The 25,643-nt window shown below is 49.5% G+C and overlaps 2 protein-coding genes across 6 annotated transcripts in view; one reads left to right on the top strand and one right to left on the bottom strand.

The window, feature by feature from the left end:
- Positions 1 to 431: 431 nt before the first annotated feature.
- On the top strand, positions 432 to 3,468 carry GPR31 (G protein-coupled receptor 31). The gene has a single exon (XM_017644940.3). The coding sequence runs from the start codon at positions 1,944 to 1,946 to the stop codon at positions 2,886 to 2,888; it is 945 nt and encodes a 314-aa protein (XP_017500429.1). The 5' UTR covers positions 432 to 1,943; the 3' UTR covers positions 2,889 to 3,468.
- A 10,271-nt stretch (positions 3,469 to 13,739) lies between these two features.
- CCR6 (C-C motif chemokine receptor 6) overlaps positions 13,740 to 25,643 on the bottom strand; it is a 53,526-nt gene continuing 41,622 nt past the window's right edge. For 4 of the 5 annotated variants that reach the window (XM_073219890.1, XM_017644379.3, XM_017644384.3 and 1 more), the window contains exons 2-3: positions 16,268 to 16,376; positions 13,740 to 16,173 (exon numbers count right to left, since the gene is read on the bottom strand). In XM_073219890.1, the coding sequence (XP_073075991.1) occupies positions 15,055 to 16,173; positions 16,268 to 16,276 (1,128 nt within the window). In that variant the 5' untranslated portion in view covers positions 16,277 to 16,376 and the 3' untranslated portion in view covers positions 13,740 to 15,054. Of the gene's footprint in view, positions 16,174 to 16,267; positions 16,377 to 16,802; positions 16,890 to 25,643 lie in introns of those variants that run through there. The other variant, XM_073219891.1, reaches the window with a different exon arrangement.

The raw sequence follows: 25,643 nt of genomic DNA, 5'->3' as shown, positions 1-25,643 counted from the left end.
GATGTGTAAATAAATATGTGCCATAAAAAATGAAATGAGAACAGTGAAGTTTCCTAAATGGAAAGGTTATTGAAGAAATAGCAATGATGACTGAAAATAAGAGTTTCTGGGGAAAATAAGATTTAATAAAACAAGATCCCTAAGGGAGAGACTTAAGTAGTGTATTTCTAAAAGACAGGAAATAAAGAGAAATTCAGTCTTTTTAGAAATAAGAAAGATAAATCAGCCGACTGAGAAATAGAAGCAGAATATTTTTCATTGTGTAATTTTTATTTCCTATACTTAAGTAGGAAAACATGGAATTATTCATGTTTGTGTTACCTATTAAGCTAGAATTTCTATAATGTAGAAAGTTTTTGGTATAAATGAATCTGTTATTAAGGGGCAGCTTTAACACGTTGAGAGAAACACTTACGTAACTTCCGGCTTCCCCGAGGAGCTGAGCCAGGTGCCAGCTCTTCCGGCCTCACCGTGCCCTGACAGCTCTCTGAGAGATGAGAGACGTGTTCCCCAGCCTTCCCTGACCTGGGACTCGTGGCTGGAGTTCATCCTCTCATGTTCCCGGGGAACCGTGTATAATGAGCGTGAAGTTGGCACGCTCATCGTGGAGATACCAGGTGGGGCATTTCCACAATTTCAGGTGCTTGGAGGGCTGTCCAATTGCCCCTTCTTAGGAATCAAACAGGCAGATGAATCTCCGTGACACAGGGATGGGGTGACATGCGGACTGATGGTCCAGTTGGAAAGAAAAACTCTGATAATACTAATGTAAGAAGAAAACAAATCAAACTGCTTGAAAAGGCCTGCAAATCAATAGCCCCCATGGGCTCCTGGAGGTGTGGGCTCTACATGAGCACAGGAGCGAAGCTGCGGCCTGCCGGACATCAGAAGAGCAGTGTGCTCAGCCCCTGCGCCCCGCCCGCTTGTGCACTGTGACCTCGAGCAAACCACCTGCCCTCTCTGTGCCCCACTTCACCGTCCCAAAGCTTGAAGTTGTGCTGACCTCTCCTCACTGGGATAACACAGGTGAACACGTAACCGTGCCTGATACGTGAAGAACGTGCAGCCAGCTTTAGTAATGGTTGGTGTGGGAGTTTTCAAAGCTCACGGTCAGTAGCGGGTAAGGTAACTGATTCATTCAGCATCTATTGATCGATGCCCATTCATTGCCAGGCATGTTCTGCCACCAGCACCCAGAGCGTGTCCCTGGGCTTGTGCAGCTAACACTCCTGATATCTGTGCGCCTTGACAACCCACCAGCTGTACTCCACTTCCAGGGCCTGCGGAGGTCCCGTGTCCGGGTCTGAAGCCAGGGAGTGTAGGAAGAAGGGAAGGCTCCTCAGCAGAAAATAAACTTTGACAAAATTTCAGGACAAGAGAAAATGGCCCGCTATGAAGTGACCAGGCCATCCCAGACCCTCTCCAGGTGAATGCAGGACCTTATTCTGACTGCCAGCGTGGGAGGTGCAGGCCCCAGCAGACGGGTCTCTGCAGAGGCCCCTTGTATGGAGAGAAGAGGAGGGCTTCCCCACGAAACGTGTTAGAACCAGCAAAGCTCTTCTTGCCTCAGTCATAATTCTGATTGTATAAAGTCTTGGTGTTACTGACATGTCAAGTTCCTTCTGCAACAGCCGTGCCCGCTCAGCCAGACGTTCTCAGGACACTATCGCTTCGGTTTGGCCCCAGATGATGTGAAGTGAAACATAATTTCCCCTTTTTCAGGGCAAAACAAAACTGCAAGGGTTTTTTCCCTGCGCCTCCCCCACCCCCTTACCCCAAACAGACTTTAGTTTGCTCCTGACTTTGTTCTGACAGCGGTTCAGGATTTCTCTTTCTGGGGAAGTGCAGAGCTTGCGTGCTTCTGCTGCAGGAGGGACGCGCCCGAAGGCCCGGCTGTGCCTCCACCGCTGCAGAGTCGGTGGTGGCGGCAGGACCGCAGCGACATGCCCCCGCCTAACTGCTCCGTGCACAGTGGCCCGGTGGAGGTGTCGGTGGCCGCGCTGCTGGCGCTGGAGTGCGGACTCGGCCTCCTGGGCAATGCCGTGGCGCTCTGGACGTTTTTCTTCCGTCTGAAGGTGTGGAAGCCCTACGCAGTCTACCTGCTCAACCTCGTGGTCGCGGACCTGCTGCTGACCTTCTGCCTGCCCCTCCACGCCGCCTTCTACCTGAGGCACCGGACGTGGAGCTTTAGGCACGCGTCTTGCCAGACGCTGCTGTTCCTGCGGGCGCTCAGCCTCAGCGTGGGCATCGCCTTCCTCACTGCGGTGACCTTGGACCGGTACTTCCGGGTGGTCCACCCGAGGCTCAAGGTCAACCTTCTGTCCCTTCGGGCAGCCCAGGGGATCTCAGCCCTTGTCTGGCTTCTGATGATCGGCCTCAACCACCAGAGCTTGTTCGTGCCTGAGGCTGGGTGCCCCAGTCTGGAACCCAGGGGAGAACTCTCCTTCAGCATGATTTGGCAGGAAACTCTCTTCTTCCTCCAATTCGTTTTTCCCTTCAGCCTCATCTTGTTCTGTAATGCCGGGATCATCAGGACCCTGCAAAGGAGGCTCCGAGACCCGGATAAACAGCCCAAGCTGCAGAGGGCGCAGGCGCTGGTGGCCACCGTGGTGGTGCTGTTTGCACTGTGCTTTCTACCCAGCTTCCTGGCCCGGGTCTTCGTGGCCGCCTTCCGAGGGGTGGGCAGCTGCCGGGTGCTGGGCGCAATGGTGCACACATCCGACCTGGCCGGCAGCCTGGCCTCCCTGCAGAGCGTGCTGAACCCAGTGGTGTACTGCTTCTCCAACCCTGCGTTCAGACACTCCTACCGCAAAGTCTTCAACACCCTCAGAGGCCGGGGGAGGGAAGCAGAGGCGCCCGGCTGTGACCCCAAAGACTCCTACTCCTGAGGCCAACTGGCTCCCTCCACCGTTTTCAGGAGCCACCTGGGATGTGGGCAACAAGGACCATTCATTAGGATTCTGCAGGACGTGGAAGTCTCGAGGCTGCCCTGCAAATTTTGGACAGACTCGGGCACACATGCAGAAGTCACTGCCATTACATTATGGACCAGCCAGTCAAAGCGAGCACACCAGAGCCTCCTTTCTGCACAATGTGAAGCAGGCTTAATTACTGACCTGACAGCCAGGTGGTCATGGTGTGTGAAAGCTGGACGGTGGCCCTGTTCCAACTCCATGTGCTCTGGCAGGTCATCCTCATTTTCTTTGCTTCAGTTTGTAAATGCAGACAGATTGCTTTGTTCTCAGCTGTTGCACAGACTTGTGATTATTGATATGGGAAAGTGGAGATCTGGAGCCTGAAGAGAGGCCCCGGGCATGGAAGTCACTGTACTCCATGCCTCTCTGTGTAGCACATAATGTTCCCTGTTTTATAAGCTTTTGTTCATTATCACGGAGCACGCATTATGTCAAAGACAACACAGTTCCCTAGTTTATGATAAGAAACATTTTCTTATTCAATTTCTCAAAATTGCCTCTAGAATTTTCTTAAGTTTGAATGTTTAAATGCTTTTGAAACTTACTTTGCTGCCCTGCTCTAAAAAGTCACTGTATCTTATGCCTCCTGGAAGGGCACAGTGTGAGGTGGCAAACCGTGCTTTCCACCTGACACCGTGGCATACCCGTGCAGAAGGCAGCTGGCACCACCCCAGAGAAGGTGGGGCCCCTGCACCCGGCCCCTGGACACTCTCGCAACGGCTGCAGCTGCCCATCACACACCTCTTAAACTATGTCCCTGGTCATGCTGGTGACAAAGGATTCTGAATGTCACCTCCCTAACTGCCTTCTCTCTCATTCTCTGCTCAAACCGGGCAGTTTGGTCCCCAGAAGGGACCCACCAACGTGCCCGGAGGAGCTCCAGAGGCTACTTTGTAAGGACCTGGGTCCCACGCATCCCATCCTGCCTGCCCTCCCCCCAGGCACTGCACCTGTGTGGCTCACACAGAGAGGCCACTGCTTTTCCCAGGGGCCAGTCCTGATCTCTGTAACATTTAAGGTCAAAACAGATAGCACTAAGTGACAGAAAGTGGCAAAGTGTCCCTGGAGTATCTGCCTGCCTGGAAGGCTCCTTTCAGACCCAACCTGGAGGGTGTGTGGTTACCCAGCACAGGAAAACCCATCTAACAGGGGTGCTGAGGGGCCCTCTGTGGCTCCTGGGGGAAAGTGGGTCTTCAGCCACACTGCGCTATCTTTCCAGGGCTTGTTTCCTCCCTTGTGACTAGAATATCAAAGGGACAGGGAGGGAAACATGACCGGGTGAGAATGTGGAGCACCTAAATAAACTGTGCCGTGTGCACTCCACACAGACCCCTTCTCTTCCCTTCCCACTGGAAGGGAGGCTGTCCCCCGTCACCCCCTTCTTCCTGCATCTACCATTTTACATGCTGCTTTTAAAGCATCTAACATTTAACATACACATTTTCCGTATTATGATCAACTCCCCGCAGGCATTCTTGACTTGATTACCCAATACATGTGTCCAGGTGTTTCTTAACCATTTTCCTGCTGCTGGGCCCTTGCATGCATACACAGACAGATCCATGCTGAACTCACGGCCTCCCACAGACGTCTCTGCGGCAGAGCCCTCAGGTGGAGCCAATCCCGCCCACACTGGTACCTGGAGAGGCTGGGGTAGCCCTGTGCCCCGGCTCCCAGCCGGCCCTGCACACATTCTCAGCATGATTAAATGGGGGCTCCCACAGCATGGCAGCATGGCCAACCCGATGTTCTGACTCTCTTGGTCCTGGGGTGCCTAGGTGCTGGTGTCTTTGGGGTCCTCTCACCGATGCTGTTAATGTGCAGCCTAGACTAGGGCCACGTGTCAGTGGCCAAGACCAGGGCCTTTGAGCCAGCATCCTACTCTGTCGCTTCCTAGCTTTTTGCCCAGGAACAATCACCCAACTGCTCTGACCCTGGTCTGTAAACGGCCATAACGACACCCACGTGCGGGGTTGCTGTGAGGATTAACCGAGGTAACCCACAGGGTGTGAGCAGTCTGGCCAGTCGTGAGCAGTCGGGTCCTATGCGGTCAGCGTATTCTGGTATCTCTGTTTGCATCCTCACCCAGACTGCATGCACTTCAGAAGATGGCTTCTCCCCCGTGCAGCTCAGCACAGAGCCTGGCACAGGGAAGGCGCTCAATGCACTAGATGCAGAAAAATTCTGCTAAATCAAGGGTTTATGACTAGTTTTCCTTCCTTGTAAATCCTTCCTGGATATTTTACAGGGTTTCTGTCCGGCTCGAGTTTATTCTGCACTTCAGGGAAGGAGGCGGCTCTTTTGTGCTTCAGAGGTCGGGACCCTGCAAGCACCCGTCTCTGAGGACGCTTCTTTGGCCCCCAGCCCCCTCCCTCCCCGCACTCAGACGGTCTCCTCCGTGGATGTGGAGCACGGTAAAGAGGCCTCCCCCTTCTCCAGCTACATTCTCTGAATGAGGAAATGACTCAGAGGGAGAGTGTGGCAGGCAGCAAGCGAGGGGCCGCAGACCACAACCATTTTGCTGTCGGTACCAAGTCTTAGTGTCCTCTCTCCCTGACTCACTTCTTGTAAGGTAGCAGGTGTGTGATCTTGGCTGTGATGCTGGCAAATCTCAGCATTGTCTGAATCCTGGCATCTAGGGAGGAGAGCCAAGAGCCCAAATTTCAATTTGAGGGATGGATTTCTTTCCCTATTCAGAAAATGCTATCACTGTTTTTAAATTCTGTTAATTTTGTCATTTCTAATCTATAGGCAACACATTCCTCCTTGGCCACACACGTGACCTTCAGGCGAAGGCCGTCCTGCCAGGAATGCTCTAGTCTCTGTCTCGTGAATTCCTACTGGCTTTTCCTGGCCCGTCCCCTCAGACCTGCCTTCTTGAAGCCTCCAGAACAACCCCCACCCGCACCCCAGCGAGTCATCGTTCCCTGCAGGCATCTTGCGGGGACCATGTCTCTGTGTCAGCTCCCTGAAGCTTGGATAACGTCCATTTATCTTTGCATCTTCCAGCACTTTGCTCAGGCCTGGCACACAGTAGATGCTTCATAAATGTGTGAAATAAATGATAAAAAATTAACAAATGAGCCTATCTAAAGTTAACAAATTAATGTCATTAACTACTTAATAGGTGGTTTTTAAAATATGCTTTAGAAATACACAGGCAAACTTAAAACTGTATCATGAATCTTCTGGAAAGATGGTAATACAAGTGAAAATATAATCACTTTTCATATTTATTGGAGAGAGCTTTCCCTCTATGTATTCATAGTCATTTCAGCCAATAATCAAGGGAGCAGTCTTGACTCATTTAAGGGTCAGGATAGGAGCTGCAGCCGGATGTGCCTGTGGGCTTGGTGGGGGGCTGTGAGGTGCATTCATGTGACTCTCAGAGGCTTCGGCACATCCGGCCATGTTCACGGGATCCCCAAATAATAGTGATCCTCGAAATGTCTCCTTTTTTAGTGGTAAAATATACATAATATAAAATGTCCCATCTTAACCATTTTTAGGTGTATAGTTCTGTGGTAGTAAGGACATTCACAATTCTGTGCAGCCATCTCTGCCACCATCTCCAGAGCTTTCCACCCCTCCAAACCAAAACTCTGTCCCCATTAAACACCGGCTCTGCACACTCCCTCCCCAGCCCTTGGTGCCCACCCTTCTACTTACTGCCACTAGAAGTTTGATGACATATCTTATGCAAGGGGGATTGTACTGGATTTACCTTTTTGTGTCTGGCTTATTTCACTTAACATGGTATCTTCTAGACTCATCCATGTTGCAGGATGGGTCAGAATGTCCTTCCTTTTTAAGGCTGGATAATATTCTCTTGCATGTATAATCACTGTTTATCCACTCATCCAGGTGTCGATGGGCACCTGGGCTGCTGCCCCTCTAGCCACAAAGCTGCTGTGGGCAGGGGTATGCAGGCCTCTCTCAAGGAGGGGTCTCCGTACCTGCGGGCTGTGTGCACATTAGAAAGCACTGTCCTTCTTGGAATCCTTTCGCTGGCTGCCTAAAGGCTACAGTCCAGCCTGCAGGCAGATTTTGATTGGGTCACGAATTATTTTTAAATTTGGGTATGTAGTTTAAATAAACAAGACAATATTTTTAAAGGTCTAGTTTTCCAGCTCTTCTTGAAAATGAGATTTGCCCACCCTGGGCCCGGACTCCCCACCACACGGTAGGGGGGGCCCTGCCTTCAGGGGCTGTGCTCACTGTGTGTCTGTCAGTGTGTGTCCTGCCCTGGTCCCCACGGGTATTTGCACAGTCACCCCTTCTGCACCCCGGTTTTCAGTGTCCCTTCTTTGGCGGGTATGTGTCCACTTGGTCACACCACAGTGCCCAGCAGCTCATCAGACGCTAATCCAGGGGCCACGTGAGGGTGTTTCTGGATGTGGCTGACATCTACAATCAGTTGTCTGTGAGTACAGGTGTCACCCTGGATGACGCTGTGGCTTCGTGCAGTTGGGTGAAGGCCTGAAGAGGTTTCTCAAGAGAAGTGGTTTGGCCTCCAGATAGACGTAGAGACTTGAGCGTCAGGCTGGCCACCCCCAGGCATGAGCCAAGCCCCTTAAGTCAATCCCTGTATCTATGTACATCTCGGGGGTCCTGTTCCTAGAGGGGCCCTACCCTTGCTGGTCTGCACCCCCAGCCCCCAGCATCAGAGCAGCGATTTCATAGTGGCTGTCAGGGCAGATCTTCAAGAGGCTTGCTTCTGTGCCCTCACTTCCTCTCTGCCACCCCATTTCTCCCTCCAGCTCTCTCACTTCCGGACCTTCACGGGGCCTCATCCGACATGCCCTCCTGCCCCAGACGGTGGGAGTTCCTGCCCCACACAGCAGCACATGACCCGCCCTGTCCATTAAATCCTCTTGACCTGCCTCCGGGGCAGACCACAGTCCCAGAGCCCACCCTGGTTTTCTGTCCTCTATCAAACCAGTGGCTCCCGTGTGGTGGCCACACATACCAGGCCAGGTTAGATGTTTGCATGGCACTATTCAACATGAAAGTTCAGCGCAGAAGGCAGGTTTCTTTTTGACCTATGGGCCAAAGCTCAAACTGTTCTATTATCTAAACATTTGCATGACATTTATTTTCATTTTGCAAGAAGAAAACAGCCAGGACTCACCTCATATCTAGCCTCCTTTAACACCTGCATGGAATAGAATCATCAGTTCTGGGCTAAGGGCTTTTGTCCATTAAAACACACCAAAGACATAGTTAATAATAGTAATTATTTCTAAAATCAAAAAATACAGGCAAAAGAAACCCTCTTTAAGCCTAACCAGGAACCTAGGGTGAGCACACGTTGAACATTCTAGAGAAAATAAATGTGTTTCAGGGAAATGATTCCTCGAAGCAGCAAAGTATGTGGCTCAGGTGGAGGACTCGAGGGCGGGATTTTGGTTTCTGACGCCGGAATGAGCTCAGGTGGAGGAAATCCACCAGCCGTTCAATGACTCACTTTTCTCATTTTTACTACAGCTCTGAAGCAATCATATTTTATTTTTTAAGACTCCAATAGAGCTGCATAATAACAAGCCTGTTTATATTTTTAACAAGCCTAGAACACTCCTGTGATTATCCTATTTTACCCACAACATATTAAAAGCATTTAGGGCTTTTATTTTATTCTAAAAACGTTTTGTTTCTTTGATTTCAAACTCCAGCATATTACAATTTCAAGATCTAGCTGCCTAGAAAAACCACACTGGTTATATCTTCTGCTAATACGTTCGTGAACATTTTTTAAAATAAAGGAGGTAAAATAATGTAGCAAAATTCTCTGGAAACCGTGGTGACTTGGCTATTGCATTACTTGAAAATTAAATTCCCAGCTTGACATTTAAGGGGCACAGGGAGGAACAGAGGACTGTGGACAGGCCCATTACGGAGAGGCAGACGGGGAGGACCGGCCATCCCTGATGGAGGGACCCACGGGGACAGCACGGTCCTCCCCAGGCCCTCACCCGTTCACACCGACTGGGGCAGGAAGCCGGCGCTGACCGCTGGGGATCCCACGAACCCCCCTGGGGACCTGCCAGCCTGGCGAGGCCTCGGTGCAGACCCGGCCGGGTGAGCAGCTGCTGGCGCCCCTTCTGCAGCCGTGGAGCCCTGACAGATCCCTCACCACCGAGGGGGGTGCACAGGGCGGAGATCACCCAGCAAGCTGGCAGGAAACCGCCGCTTAGACCAGCAAGGGGACCCGCACGGCACACCGAGGCCATGAATCAGCTCCCCGGAGACGCAGAGCGCTGTCCTTCCATCTTGTGGGCCACTCGCTTGCTATTATGAACCGTGGCTGAAAAAAATTAGGGGCTCAGGAGTGCGCAGGACCCACGAGGGGCCGTGGGCGGGGGTGGCCGAGGGGTGTCCAGCAGTGGAGAATCTGGACCCATCACAGGCCCCCACTGGCGGCCACCCAGGGCCACATCTTCCTGCCACAGGCTGTGGGCACAGACGCCGTGGGCTGGGCCTGGCCGGAGGGCCAGCAGGCCACGGATGGCATTGCCCCTGGGCCGCGGGGTGAGTGCGGTGGTGGCTGCAAGGGGGCCCCGGCAGGCCGAGGCTGCGCCCCTGGGCCGGCAGTCTTGTCACACGGTGAAGTGCAGGTGGCTCGCACTGACAGAAGCTGCCCGTGTGCACAGGGGTGGGTAAACTGGTCAGCGCGGGTACCTCGGGCATCTGCGCTCCGGCCGGACGTGGCTGCCTTGTCCTCAGCGCCCCGGCCACACTTTGGCCCCAGGCCCGGTCGGCTTGTGCTGCCTGACGCCGCAGCAGCTGACAGAGCGACCAGCGCGGGGGCAGCGCCCGCCGACAGCTCCCCAGCGGGTGCGCATCTCCACCACTGTTCCCGGGCCTGCTCCCCGCAGCGGGGCTGCTTGGCCTCTCCAGAAGCGCACTGGCCGCGGCTGCTTGCTGCTGGGCAGTCACCCCTAGGGAGAGACGCAAGGATGGAGGGGCAGCCCGGAGGTGCCACCGGGTGCCACTGGCAGCCTCTGGCAGGTGTCCCCAGGTGGACCAGCCCCCCACACTCCCACCACAGCGCACGGACCAGCGGCAGCCAGGACGTTCAGCGACGCTGACACCCAGATGCCAGCTATTCCTCTGCTGTCCGTATAATTAGAAGAAACAAACTCTGATATACCCAGAATTCAGAACCTATAGAAAAATGAGAGTGCTGAATTTTAGAATTTTAGAATCAATTTCTAGTGAGTAGTATAAGGCTTCTTTTTTAAAAAATCTCTGTTAGTTAGAATACCCTAAAAACTGTCCTAAAATCTACTCCTAAAAATATACTCTTTCTTAAATCATATATGCAGTTACAGACATATGCATGTGCTATACCAAAATAAACAAGCAGACACTTAAAAACCAAAATGTAAATGTAGCAAAAAATGTAGATGTAGAGCCAGTCTGCTATCCCATGACTATTAAAAGCAATAGAAAAAAATGAATTGCCACAATACCGCAACCAGATTTTTAAACTTTATTCTAAGGGTTCTATACCAGTTTTTAGAGTATAGCATGAAAGTGTGCTCATTTTACACGTGGCTTTTGAAAGTAAGCTCTCAGCTCAGGGCTCTGAGTGCTGCCTGTGGCCACCAGAGGGCAGCAGCGTCCTGCCAGGAGGCGGACGGCACTGCCCCCACCCCCACCCCCACCCCCACCCACCTTCGGAAGCCCGCTCTACAGTGTATCTCATACATGCACTTGTTCACTGCAAGACCCGTGTGCTAGTTCATCTGTTTACATGGCAAGTTCAGAAAAGGGATTCCAAAATGTCATGTGAAATTCAAGAATCCAATTAACCTTCCAAAATAAGGCAGAGAAATGAAACTTTCTTACTAAAATACTAATCCTAATTCCGACTGGTGCTTTGCAAATGTAGACTGACCAGTGCTGGACCATGTGGTGATGATGTGGGGTACGTGCACAGGCAGAGGGAGGCCCTGGGTTGACCCTCTCTCCCTCTAGCGGCATCTGGCCTCTTCTCAGCTGAGACTGTCACCACCTCTTGTGCGCCAGCTTCTATTTGCAGCTGCAAGTATTTCTTTACCATTTACAGCCTTTGTTTTTTTTTTTCTGAAGTCAGTAGCACAGCTTCCTTCCATTGGAGTTCATGTCCCCAAACTCTCTTCTCCCCTCCTGTACACTAATAGTGCCTAATGGCAGAACTGCTCTGTGTTCAATCTTGTCACATGCAAATGGACACCTGGCTGCCCAGCAGAAAACATTTCCCTGGCTTTCTTTCACCTGGTTGTAACCACATGACTAAGTTAAGGCCAATAGTTTGGGAGGAGAGATTCTTACAACTTATACATGGTGCCCTTATAGGAAAAGCCACTTGCTTCCCCCTTTCCCTTCCTGTTGGCTGGGATGGAAAAGTGATGGAGGGAACTAAGGCAGCTTCTTTGCACCATGAGGACAGCCTGGAGATGAGGACAATAGCATCCTGCCTATCTTCCTGGAGTGTCTACCTGAACTCTAATATGAGAGAGAACAGACCGAGGGATTAGAAAAGACACAGCTATCAACTCTAGCTCTCTTATGGATTTACCTAAATAAAACATCAGGAAAATTCTTATATTAGCAAATGCAATTCAAGGAAGAACACAAGAATGCAATCTGGCAAAAGTGTGACAAGTGTATGTACTCAATCATGAAGTGTGAAATAAGTCTCAGCAGATCATCCTGCACTCTGCATGCTGCAGCCTCGCCGTTGTGTAAAATCCCTGTGCACAAAGGCAGCAGGCTCCCATACGGCAACAAGCAGAGTGAAGACTGCATCAGAGGAGCTGGACTTTGTGGGGCTGTGATGATCCAGTCTAGCAGCAAATGTGAAAGGTCACCTTCTTCCCAGACTCCCGTGGGAGGGTCTGATGGTGCTCCAGGAACGGGATCACAGCACCACAAGCCGCCCTGAAGTCACGAGCCAGGAATGCTGTTTGCCCAGATGTGCTGGCAGAGTGGGATCCCAGCCTCCAGGGCCGTCAGCATAGCCGCCTTCTGCTGCCCACCACCCTGAGAGGCCCCAGAGAGAGAGAGCAGTGCCTGCACTGATAGAGAAGCCGCCTGGGCTGGGGAGATGTCACCACACTGCACAGACTGGAGCTGGAGTCGGAGGCAAGAGTCCCCTCCCCAAAGGCAGGTCAAGGGCGGCAGACGGCCACTGGACAGGGGACACTGAAGACTCCCTCAGAGAAGTGCTCCCATGGTGGCCGGGAATTGGAGCTCAGTCCCCCTACAGGCTGAGTGGGCAGGCCAGCCTTTCCTGACACCACAGCCATCTGTCGCCACGGCATTCCCCAGGACGTGCACCTGAAAACCTGCAACGGGAAGGGATATTCGGAACATCACTTACTAGAAAGGAGGAAACTACCTGGAAATGAACTTTCAAGTGTTTGAAATTAACTTTAATATGAACAGTTGCCCTACCTTCAGAAAACTAGTTGTTATAGGTTGGATTGTGGCCCCCAAATCTGCATGTTGGAATCTTAAGACCCAGTTCCTCAGAATGTGACTGTTTGAAAGTGGGGCCTTTACAGAGGTGATGAAGGTAAACGAGGCCGTGTGGGTGGGCCTGATCTAGAGACTGGTGTCCTTGTAAGAAGAGGAGATCAGGACAGACATGCACACAGGGACGGCCATACAATGACCCAGGGAGAAGGTGGTCATCTGCACGCCCAGGAGAGAGGCCTTGGGAGGGACCAGCCCTGCCCACCCGGGTCTCTGCTCCCAGCCTCCAGGACTGGGAGAAGCGGATTTCTGTTGTGGAAGGCGCCTGGCCTGCGGCGGTTCGTTAGGGCCGCCCGCTGACTCATGCGCTAGTGTACTCTAAGCAGGCACCGCACCTGTCTGGACCAGCTTCTCGGTCATTCTACCTCCGGAGTGCCTGAAACTTACACATGATCAGAAACTTTAAAAGGATTTGATACTTCTGTACTTTTATGGCTTCATTTCAAAACTAGCCCAGAAGCAACTGAGCAAATACAATTTGCAAGGTGATGCTTAAGCACCTATCAGAAGGTATGCAATTTGCAAGATAAATCTTCAGTGCCTAAATTTTCAACTTTGCTGATTTATATATAGTAAAATCTCATTTATCCAGAAATAATCATTTGTGACCATCTCAGCTCCCTCTAACAGGAACCAAGAAAAACTGTCTCTTGGTTGCCATTCCAGAGAGTACAGAAAAGGGACTAAAGGCAGGCACACCTGAGGTCCAGCCAGAGCCCAACAGTGAGAGCAGACATGTGGAGATCAGTGACAAAGCGGCCTGAACATGCACCTCTCCAGAGCTGCTCTGTGCAGGAGCAAACGCCCCATGTAGCTCTGTGACTCCCAAGGGTGTCAATGCACTGCAGCCCCAGTTATCAGTGCCCAAGGAGCAGGAAATTGCTATTCAATGAAATAATGTAGCACATTTTAGAAACGTTTTTAAACACCACCCCTGGAACTCTAAAAGGGCTATTGCGTAAAAGTAAAGATGTAAAGGTAAACTTCACTTATCTAAATACTTACATCACACAGAAGAGCTCATTCCCAGCTGTGCCAAAGAAGCTTGATGTTTCTGTATCAGTTTAGAAACATCAGCCTATTTTCATAGATCATATCAGTGTGTGGGTCATACTGAAAGACGTGTCTGAGTAACACCTCCTCTGCTGTGATTTCTGGTGTTGAACACACACAGACTTGAAGGGTGTGGGAGCCCCAGACACCAGTCTCACCAGTCAGAATGCTGAACCAGAAGAAAATTCCTACTTCACACACAGAACTGTTTTATTTTGCAAAGCCAAGCCATGTTTTAAAAATACAGATTTTGAATCCTAAAATATGACTTTGAATTTCATATTGAAATGCAGTTAAAGTTTACAATAATGATAGAAAGTTTCAAATAACACATTTGTCAAGGTTACTCGTCAGTATCTTTGTAATCTTTGCAAAAACATATCTTTGGTACATTTCTAATATGCGTTTGTGTTTTTGTAATACGTATCGGTATTTTTCCACTTGTATTCATACATTTACACAGCACTTTCAAAACGTGAGTCCTGTGAACTTTCTACGAAGTTGAAGAGAGTTGTTAAAATCAGATTCCATAGCTAACCTCAGACTTTTGGTATTCAAACCAGCAGCAGACGCCAACATGGTAGCCACTGTCGGCCAGCTAGTTTGAGGCTGGTGATGACCACAGTCCTGTCCACACCTTCAGCTCCCCTATGGCAATGGAAGCTCCTTCCACATGGTCTCAGTGAAGTTTCCTTTTTCTTTTTTAAAAAGCTGTCTACTTAAAGAAAGAAATTTTTTACACTTTAAGCTGCTCTATAGCTTCCTACTGAGTACACTTTGCTAAACAAGTATTTATTAAGCCCCTTCTATAAGCCCCACGCATCCCGGTCTGATGGGTTTCTGGAGAAGCATGACCTATCACAGAGACCACTTTCTCTGGGAAAAAGAGCAAATGGACACCTTCCTGATGTCGCCTTGCCCTTGGTGACAATTGCCCCTAGTAGCTGTCCAGCCACCTCACTGTCTCCCCACACGCTTTCCCAGCTCGTGAACTCCTGTGCTTTTCCTTCTGCCTTTTTACAGTCTCACTCTTGCTGAGGGCACCAACGGGAAAGGAGATAGAACTCAAGCCAGTCCATCCTGCTGCCTGTGATTGTCAAGAGTGAACATTCCAATGGATAAGATGTTTAACCTTTTGCCTAATAGGAGTCATGCAAGGGCTTTTATTTGGTCTTTCTTTTTTTCTGTTTTTTTTTTTCAGACCACGTGATTTTTTTTTTTTTTTGCTACAACCCAGAGAAATTGCAGTCAAGGGTGGCTTCATGACTGTCTCTGAAATTTTTCATGTCTGTAAGCAATCTGCTTTAATTCAGCCTTCCCCAAAGCCTGTTCTGTGAAAAGCCAGCTGTAAACTACTTCAGAGTCACAGCATTCCTGGCCAGGCGACTGGGGTACACACTGCACCCCGTGGGGAGATGGTGCAGTCCTGGCCTCACACAGAAGGCAGCTTGTCCGGTTCCCATGTTCCCGCCTGCTAGCACACCCACGGCACATGCTCAGGGCATCACATAGTGAAGGATGAAGCGTTTTCATTGTCCACGGCCTCGCTGTTCTGCCTGGAGATGAAGGTTTCAGAGTGCAGCCTGGAGCAGGCGAAGCCGGGTGACTTCTGCTTCCTTCCCACACACCACAGGTCCTTCATGACCTTCAGAAAGTAGTTTCTAAACTTCTGACCGATGAACGCATAGAGCACGGGGTTGAGGCAGCAGTGCAGGAAAGCCAGGACCTCGGTGACATTCCTGGTGTAGCCAATGAGCTTCTCGCTGTGGCAGGAGCGGGTCATTCTGCCCAGGTTTGCAGCAGTCACGAGGAGCACCATGTTATGCGGGACCTGGCAAGCCATGAAGACGAGGATCACGGCTATGATCACACGGATGGCCTTGTGCCTTTTGGAGTTCTGAGCTCGCAACAAGGTCTTGACAATGAACACGTAGCAAAACACCATAAACACCAGTGGGATGAAGAAACCGAAGAGGAGCTGCAGCCCCAGCATGAGCAGCTTCCACCTGACGGGCTCCGAGACCGTGTGGTACCTGGGCTCACACACGTCGCGGCCCTGCACGTTGTATTTCTGGTTGAACGTGAAGGTCGAGCTGGAGATCAGGATGGACACCACCCACACTGCGGAACAGATGGTTTTATGGTGCGCGAGTGTCCTGGAGCGCAGCCTGAAGGACGTGGTGGCCTGCACGATGGCGATGTAGCGGTCCATGCTGATGCAGGCCAGGAGCAGCATCCCGCAGTTGAAGTTGACGGCGTAGATGCCCGCGATCAGCTTGCACATGGCATTGTTGAAAACCCACTCACCAACAGCATGGTTAACAGCCCAGAACGGGAGCGTGAGGACAAACAGTATGTCTGCGATGGCCATGTTCAAGAGGTAGACGTCTGTCATGGACTTGGCTTTCTTATAAAAAGCAAAGGTTACCACCACTAAGATATTGCCCAGGAGGCCAAAGACACATATCACAGAGTAGGCAATGGGCACGAATAGCCCAGAGAACTGCCTGACCTCCTGCAAGGAGCAGAGTAATGTGTCATCTTCAACTGAATAGTCAGAAGTATTAGTCAACCCAAAATAATCCTCATTTAAATCAAAGACAGCGGTGGAGTTCACTGCGTCCTGAAAATTGAACAAAGGTAGAGTTAGCTGTAGCGTAATTTTCAAGGAGCCACAGTTGACCAAAATTTTACTCCAAAATAAAATAGACACTCACCGCACTCATTGTGGTGCTTGACTGGGGCAGAAAACACAGGCCTGGTGCAGAAGGGCTGGATGCTCAAGCCCTCTGGCTCACCAGCAGAGGCAACAGGACAGAAGTGAATCTAAGGAGGAAGGAAATCAAAATACATTGTAGTTAAGACACACCTGCTCGGACAGCTGGAGACTTAGGCCAACCACATTCCAGCCCCAGAGCGTGCACAGCATGTATGGGATTTACATAAAAAGATTCGTTTAGGACAGGAGCCAGCAACCTCTTTGCACAAAGGACCGGAGAGTAAATATTTTAGGCTCTGCAGGTCATGTGGTCCCTGCCACAACTATTCAAATCTACCCTTAAAGCTTGAGAGTAGCCCTAGACCATTACATACACACATGGGCTTAAGCAGACTTGGGTTCCATGGCTGCGGTTCATCAGTCCCTGAGCTCTAGCTTAAAGAAGGGTGACAACAGCAAAGCCACAAACTTTGATCTGCACAAAATCTTGATGCAAAATTCAATTTAATTATATCTAACAGGATTCCACTCACCAAAATCTACAGAAGTGCCATGTGTCCAGAATACTTATTATGTATAGTCCGAGTCTGCAAGTCGTTTACAATATACTTCAGGGATTTGCACCTGTGTGAACAGGTGAGAGACATTGCTGAAGTTTTTTAAGGTTTGAATATGAGGGTTATTCTCAAGCTACACTGAATAAGTCTCTGGCCTGGAAAGACAGTAGGTAAGTATATCTATTTCTTAAAAACCATAGATAGTTCCAGTGTACATTCTAGTTAACAATCACTAATCTGATGGGGCAGACACATCATAATTGTTAGAAAGCAGAGGTTGGTAAGAAATGCTAAGTTTGGCCTGGTTAGGAAAGGCTGGGTGGACAGGGCTACTCTTGGTCCGTGGAGAACGGGCAGGCTGCAGGCAAGAGGGTGGCAGGGAAGGTGACCCCCTGCAGGTGACTGGTTGGCTCCTGCTGACCAGGGAGGGCATGGTGCATCTGTGAAGCGGCCGGCCGTGCGACCGGCTGGGCCCAGTCAGGCCGACTGTTATCAAGCAACATTTGTGGAACAAGTGATGTGCTGGGAATGCCAGGGGGCGGAGTGTGAGGCCAGGCCTGAGGAGTCCGCCTGGGCACAAGTAAAGTGTGGTGCTAGGGTCTCAGAGTGAGGGACGCTAAACTCTGTCATTTGAAACTCAGAAAGGAATGAGAGAACTTAGCGACCCTCACACTCGCTGCCCTTCGTCTGCTGTTGTCATCCCACCTGATGAGCTCCCCGCCCCAAATCCCTGGCCTGGGATCCTCAGATAATCGCGTTGAATGTGCGTTAATTCCCTTCCTCTGTCCTGCCCCTCACCACCTGGCAGGCCAAGGGGGTGAAACAACAGAAACGCAGGCCTCAGTCCACAGGCAAAGAGGGTGCACCTTGCCCAGGACCACCCAGCCGCGCCAGGCCCGACGTGCCCACGGAGTCACAGCGAGCTATGGCGCCCTCGGCGCCCTCGCGCCCTCGGCGTTCCTCGGCTTCTCACTGCGTGGCCACCCGGTCGTGGATGGATGCCTCCGCCTGCTGCCCCCAGAGCCGTCACCTGCCCAGCCAGTCCGTGCCGCCCCCAGTCCCCGCCCGGACAGGGCAATGGCTGCAGGCGCGCCCCTTGCCGTCTGTTTCAGAAGCATGGCACGAGGCCTCCTGCTGGGAGCACCTGGGAGGAGCCGCACATCAGCCCGATCCTCCGATTAAACGTGTCGGTCAAACCACGACTACGCACTTGCCCTTTGGCCACAGCGGTCGCGAGGCCAGGTGGCCACACTGCACAGGCAGGAGGCTGGGACGATGCACCACTGGCCGCTGTTGGATCTGGGGCCAAAGACGCCGCAGGACTGCGGTCCCGGCACAAGTGGGCCCTGGCCTGAGCCCCGAAAAGCCCCCGTCCACGCTGGAAACAGTGTCCAAACATGGAGCAGGGGCGCACCCTGACCTGGGAACGGCGGGCTCGCTGCGCTGAGGGGCCGGGGCCGGAGCTCAGGGAGGCCAGGCAGCCCCCCTGTGACAGAGAGGGGAGTGGCCCGCAGGCAGGAGGGGACAGCCGCGGGGAGGCGTCCCTTAGAGGAAGCAATAGACCCCAGGAAAAGAGCTAGCAGAAAGGGGGCCCGGAGTTCTCAGAGCCCCACAGGCTGGAGCCGCAGCAACACCTCCTCAGTCACAGGGCGCTGGGGGCATCCTCAGAAGGGGCCACTCTGGGGGTGACACGGCTAAAATAATCCTACATAAGATGCTGCTCCGGACCTGCCATAAGAACGCATAAAAGATGTCTGATTCTAATAATACAACTACTTTCCAGAACAAAACCCAAAATTATTTCAAGAAATCTAACAAAAGCCAGCCTTCATTCAATAACATAAAGTTCCTGATGTCGGGTATCCAAACAGAAATTTCCAGACAATTGTGGACTGAATGCTTGTGTTGCCCCAAAATCCATCTGCTGAAGCCTCACCCTCCACGTGCTGGCCCTTGGCATTGGGCCCCCCTCGTGAGTGGCAGTGGTGTCTCAGGAGAGACACGGGGAGCTAGCTGCCTCTCTCTGCCGCGTGAGGACAAGGCAAGGAGCTGCTGACCAGAAGGGGTCCTCGCCAGGCCCCGGGTCTGTCTCAGGCTTCCAGCCTCCAGAACTGCGAGAGGTGGCTGCTTGCTGTCTGAGCCGCCCAGTCTGTGATAATTTCTTATGGCAGCTCAAACCAAGACACAAACATGTAAAGAAGCAGGAAAATATACGCCATAATCTACATGAAAACAAAAAAAGACAGAGATAATAGAATTAGCAGCAAAGATGCTCTAAGAGCTACTATAAATATATTCCATATGTTCCAGAAGGGATGGGAAGCAAAACCATGATGAAGAAAGTATCATCTTCATAATAATAAGATACCTTATAAAATACAAAAAAGGCCCAAATAAAGATTCTACAGATGAAATATACAATATGTAAAATGAAAAATACCCTGATTTTGATTAACATCAGGTCAGACACTGTTCACATACACAAATCAACTGCAGTGCTAAACCCTAGGAGCAGTTAGGACATTTGCAAATTGAAACTGAAAGAGAATTATAATAGCATCAAAAAAATGAAATATTTACAAATGCATCTAGTAAGATGTATACAAGATTTCTGTGCTGCAAACCACAAAATGTTGAGAAAAAATAAATAACATCTAAATGAATGGAGAAATACATCATATTCAGGATTAAACAATTCATTATTGTTAAGATACTGGTTTTCTCCAAGTGGATCTGCAGATACAACATAATCCAAATCAAAATTGTGATAGGGATTTTTTTGTAGAAATTGACAGGTTAATTCTAAAATTGATACAAAAATTCAAGAGACTTGGAAGAGACAAAACAATTTTGAAAGAGAACAAAATTGTAGGGCTCACCTTACCTGAATTCAAAACTTTCTAGAAGCTCTAGGAGTCATGTGGCATTGGTAAGGGTAGATACACAAATCATAGGATCAGAATAGAGAGACCAGAAATAAATAACCCCACACACGAATGGTCACGTGATTCTTAACTACTATGTCAGGGTAATTCAACAGGAAAAAACAGTCTTTGCAATAAATGGCACTGAAACAACTGCATATTCCTGCATAAAAAGTTGACCCTTACTGCTTACCTCACACTAGAGGCAAAAAAAAATCTCAAAATGAGTTATAGAACTAATGTGAAAACTAAAACCCTAAGACGTTTAAAAGCAGGCACACGAGAAAACCTCTGTGCCCTTAGGAACAGAAGAGATATTTTTACATAAATTGCAAAAGGCATGAACTATAAAAAAAAATCGATATATTGTAATTGATCAGCATTAAAAACTTCTGGCATTTGAAATACACTTATGAAAATGAAAAAAACAGACCAATCCATGGGGAAAAATTGTAAATCTGATTATGGACCGTATCCAGAATACACAAAGAACTTGTACACCTCAGTGTCAAGAAAATGCACAACTCAACAAGAAACAGGCAAAAGTTTGCAATAAGCACAAGGAAAGTCTTAATGTCATGAATCAGGGAAATGCAGATTAAAATGCCAGGAGATGTCCCTTCTCACCTGCCAGAAGGGATAGAATTAAAAAGACAGAGAAGGCGAGAGCTGTGAACGGTGGAGCTGCCGGGGCTCTTGCACCCTGTGGGGTGGGAAATCACATGGCCACTTGGAGATCCTCCTACAGCTCAACGCACACTCTGTGTGAACCCGCAACCGACTCCCGTGTATTCACCCAAGGGAAGTGAAATGCAAGACTCAGACATGAATGCCCACAGCAGGTTGGTTCTCAATAGCCCCAAACTGGAAAGGGCCCCAGTACCCACCAGCTGGTGAACAGAATAAGGACATCGGGCTATGTCCACGGAGTAGAACAGCGTCCCCAGCAGACAGAACAGAATGCGGAAACATGCGCCGGCACGGCTGACCCCAGTGCATTTTGCTGGGAATCCAGACACATGAAACTAGGGGCTGCATTATTACATTTATATTTACATGAAGTTCTAGAAAAGGCAAAACAATAGTGGTGGAAATCAAGTCAGTGATGGTTGTGGGTTCAGGGATGAGAAGAGATCTGCTGACGGGACAAAGGGACCTCTTTGTGGCGAGGGAAATGATCCCCTCAGGACTGTGGTGATGGTGTCAAGACCCACTGAATTTATAGACTTCAGATTGGTGGCGCTGACTGTGTGAATTATACCCCAATAAAGCTAATCCTACAGTAACTGCACACTGGGTCAGACAGCAGCAGGCTCACGGAGCAAGCAGGACTGGCGAGGACCCTGAGGACATCACCTGTGGGAAGCGGTGGGGCCAGGTAAGTAGGGGGGGTGCAGGAGCACAGCAGGAGAGGCAGGCACGAGAGTGGGGACACAGCCTCCCCTAGAGGTGACCGGGCAAGGTGGGAGCGGGTGGGCAGCAGTGCAGCCCTGGGGGGCACGCAGTTCCCCAGTGGGGGACTAGGCAGAAGGATGCAGGAGCGTTCCCTTCATGGGGAGGGGCCTGCGGCTGACAGGGACGCCAGCAGTCACCAGGCTGTGAGGGGCAGTCCAGCCTACTGTGCATCCAGACACTGCTGGAGAATGGGACCACGTTCCTTATGTGTGAAATGTAATTTAATTCAGCTCAACAATGGTGTGCAAAATAGCTACTGCACAAACACACAGAGGCGAACCAGGCAGGCCCAGGGTCAGGACGCTGCCAGGCAGACATGTCATTCTGAGGTTGTGTGGTCTGGCTGTGACCATGGGATGCGCAGAAAAACAAGCGGTGACTCTTAGGGATGGAAGGTCAGTGTCAGGAAAGGCCTTGTCATGCCTGTAGGTGGAAGGGCCAAGCAGGCAGCCTGAGTTACCCAGGTACTTGGACCATGCCAGAGGGCATTCCCATAGAGACATTAGAAGTGTGGTCTGAATTATGTCTATTCATAAGACACTACTTTAATTTCCTTTCATTTTATTTTATTTCTGATTAGAATGGCAGAATAAGTCACAGTAACCCCAAATCTGTAAATTCCATCTCTCTTAGGGAAAGTGCTATATACCTGCTGGGTACGGACAAAACACAAATCTGGATAATGGCAAATTTAATGCTATTGTGGTTAAAAATCTGTGTTCTCAATAAACAGATTGTTGTCACATTTACGTGTATGCAAGGCACTCAGAGTGACTGGAAATGATTCAACCCACCCTAGACTACCTCTGTCACCGCAGAAATCATGTGAACTATCTTAAGGAAACTGTGTTGGTGACAGATTGGCATCTGGGCCACCACAACGTGTGGAGAAACCTGTACCCATTTTGCACAAGTTACCTCAGATCTGAGCAGCCATGGCCATGTCTCTGGAGAAACAAGCCATGGGCTTTCTGCTCTGAAAAGTGTAAGAGTAAAGACGTTTGCAAGTCTTTAAGTAGGTATTTCTGTACCTTCTTTAACAAACTGAGAGTAAATACATTGTGTTGTCTGCCAGCAGGCTGTGAGAGGTGCAGGCCAACATAGCAGGTCTCTCATCCGTCGCCCGCTGAACCAACACATCAGTAGCTGTAAAGTCACTGGAGCCGGGAGCTTCCCCACCTTATTTTTCAAGCTCACTCTCTCCTTTATGTACACACTCCTACCACCGCCATTCTTGCCAGATCTGATTCTGAAGTCCCCAAAGAACATATAAAAAAGAGCACAGAGCTCTACTGATTCTTAAAATGCAATTTGCATATCTTTGAATTTAAATATTTCCTAGGTCAGTGTTCCTCAAACAGATGGGTATACAAATACATCTACAAACCTAGTTGATATTAAGGGGATCTGTAGGACGAACTGCTCTACATTGTCGTTTGGAGGAAGAGGATGCGAAACCATATGATGATGCCCTTAGATGAATTGTTTATTCAACTGGTTCTTGCATTTAAGAACCTTTTTTTCTGGTATTCAGCTGCTTTGAGTGAAGTGTTGATGGTGGCCGTCCCCGTGGTTCATAGGACCACCTGCCTGGGTGCTGGCTGTTCACAGAACTTGATAATCCTTTCCGGCCCGCTGTGTATCATGTAGGGCCCAAGGGGGCAGTCACTGCATCTGGTGACACACGGAAGCTGGGATGCCCAGACCCCGTGACTGAGGCCGTGGAGTCCCAGAGACAGATGTGTGTCAGAACTCTTACAGCTCATTTACATAGAGAGGGAAGCTTAACGCCTCCAGTCGGGGCAGAACATCTGGTGTTGATCCTGGGCAGGATGCTGACTGCATTACGTGGGAACAGCAGGCCATCTGCAGATGGACAGGCATGGGCTGCTGAGAATCAGGCTGCCACACCCCCAGCCTGGGCTGTCATGCTCACGAGACTACAGAGCAGAGAGATGCTGTAGACACTGAAAATCTGTGACTAATCTGAAATTCATAAGTAATCAGGATGTGGATATATGAGCTAGGTGAGGTAGGGTGAGACTGCTTACGAGCTGGGTGAGCGGCATGGTACCCTCCACAGGGGCTTCGTGGGAGACCCTGGTTGGCATTATGCTGGTCTCCGTCTTCAGTCACATGCTGCCTATTATTTTTATCAATGCTACAGACAAAAATATAGGGGCAAGCTCCTCAGATCTGAAGATCACAAGAAGCCTAAAAATATAATTATTATATTGGATGATAGAAACAGTGTGAAAAAATTCTGGACAGAATCAAACAACGGATCAAATCTAATTGTGTCTAATCAAAAATTAATAGGGAAAATAGAAGAGCTGCATCTGGATTTGAATATTCAACTACACAGATATAAAATAAAAGGTTAGTAGTCATAGAAATCTTTAGAGTTGTATTTCATAGCAAGCTCACTGAGACGGGCGGGTCAGTGCAGGGGGCACAGCCACATCCAGCTGCCCAGTCCCCTCACTCCACTTTCACCTGGACACGTGTCCCCACCTCGATCACGTATGACTTTCATACCTAGTAACAGATGCACAAAGCCCATGGACAGGGACAGTGTGTGGGGCCAGCAGAATCGTTGCCCAAAGATGTCCACACCCTAATCCCCAAACCTGAGAGCACGGGACTGTACACAGGGAAACAGACATCGCAGGTGGGGAGAGGGGCCTGGACTTTCCAAGAGGGCCTTACGTAATTGTGAGTTCTTCAAAGTGGACAGTCTTTCTCAGCTGAGACAGAAGGCGGAGAAGAGCGTCAAAGCCGGAGAAGGATTCAGTCCATTGCTGCTGGCTTTGAAGAAGAACAAGGGCCACAAACCACACAATGTGGCCTCTGGAAGCTGGGAAGGGTCTCCATGCAGATTCTAACTATTTATCCAATCACTCAGAAGGTAATTGCATAAAGCAAAAATTACAAGACTCGAGCTAACTCCTGATTGATTCTCTTATTATGGTGGACATACTTAGAAATCAACTTCTATTAAAAGATATGTCTTTGAATGGCTTTCTTTCATTTTTTAGAGGCACGTAATGATAGGTTGAACTTTGATGTGACTTTTGTATTTAAAGTTTGAAGCCAAATAAGGATATTACCCTTTAAAATGGAAGACACAGGTGATAAAATCGCAAGACTAAATGTACGCATGTGGGAAGTGGTAACTTAGCCTCTGCATTTCTGGTTTTAACATTTCAAAGATTCTGTTATCACAAATAAAAGAAAGTGTTACTTTAAGAAAAATTTGATGTTACTTAATTAGAGTAACATTTTTAACATAGTATTTAAAATGTTAACTTATATTTTTATTGCAATAAAACAATGTGGTTTCCTAATGTAATGTAATATCAGTTTTGCAAGGTACTATGTGCAAAAGAAAGTGTCTCAGAGACTAACAGCTAGTTGATTAATTCACTCAAAAATGAACAGAATGCTAACGGTGCGTGCCCTGACCTCGAACAGCCCAGAGAGACCAGCAAGGATTGGAACAATGTGGTTTAGGATGAGCAGGCAGGATCTGTTCTCCCCCAGCAAAACCACACATGTGGCCACCACAGACCTCCACAGTGCCTCTCCTCGTACAAAATCATTTCTTTGGATGTCGAGAGCTTTGCGGCTCTCTAGGCACCTAAGCACAGACAGCTGGGAAAGAGCCTGAGTCCCCTACAGCAAGCGTCGTAGCTGGTATAAGTTAACTGGTGGTAAGTCTCAGGGAAACGCATTATGGTCCGCTCTCTGTTGGGCCCAACAAGGGGGGCAGCAAGAGGGAAGCAAGAGCCTCAAGGCAGATGACACCCAAGGAAGGGGACGACACCGACTGCGACTATTGGTCCCCTAGGGCGAGGGCAGGCTCTGCCCAGGAAAGGGAAATATGGGGACACATTAGTCTTGTTTATCAAAATATTACCAGCAAGGAAAACTGTTAAAATTGCAAGTTAGGCAAATTTAACAAATTCAATAGCTTTTTAAAATTAAATCATAAGATCTTAAATCCTTACCCACAAGACAAGGAACAAGAACAAAATGAGTGTGTGCCTGTGTATATGTTGTTCATTCATGTGTTGTGTGTGTATGTGTATGTATGTGTGTATGTTCTGTGTGCATATGCATGTATGCATGATTGTGTGCATGTGTACATGTTGTATGTTCACATGTTGTGTGCACACATGTACCTATTTGGTGTGTGCATATATGTCTATGCTTGTTGGGTGCAGGTGTGTGCACCTGTATGTGTGGGCAGGTGGGGGTGCTATAAATTAAGTTCTAATTGCATACTGGGCATTGGGCCCCTGCTTTACACCTATTATCTCCTCTAATCACACAAAGACCCCTTAAAGCAGACATTGTGCCCATTTCATAGATGAGAAACCACAGCCTATCTGGCTGCTTGTCTCTTACCCCTCCAACTCACTGGCCTCCATGGGGT

This window comes from Manis javanica, chromosome 13, assembly GCF_040802235.1.
Source record: "Manis javanica isolate MJ-LG chromosome 13, MJ_LKY, whole genome shotgun sequence".
Lineage (NCBI taxonomy): Eukaryota > Metazoa > Chordata > Mammalia > Pholidota > Manidae > Manis > Manis javanica.
The sequence above is the reverse complement of the archived record's forward strand: the minus strand, read 5'-3'. Positions and strand labels throughout refer to the sequence as shown.

What these genes read in the sequence shown, in the direction of transcription:
- GPR31 (XM_017644940.3), top strand. Translation starts at nt 1,944, where the DNA reads ATGCCCCCGCCTAACTGCTCCGTGCACAGTGGCCCGGTGGAGGTGTCG.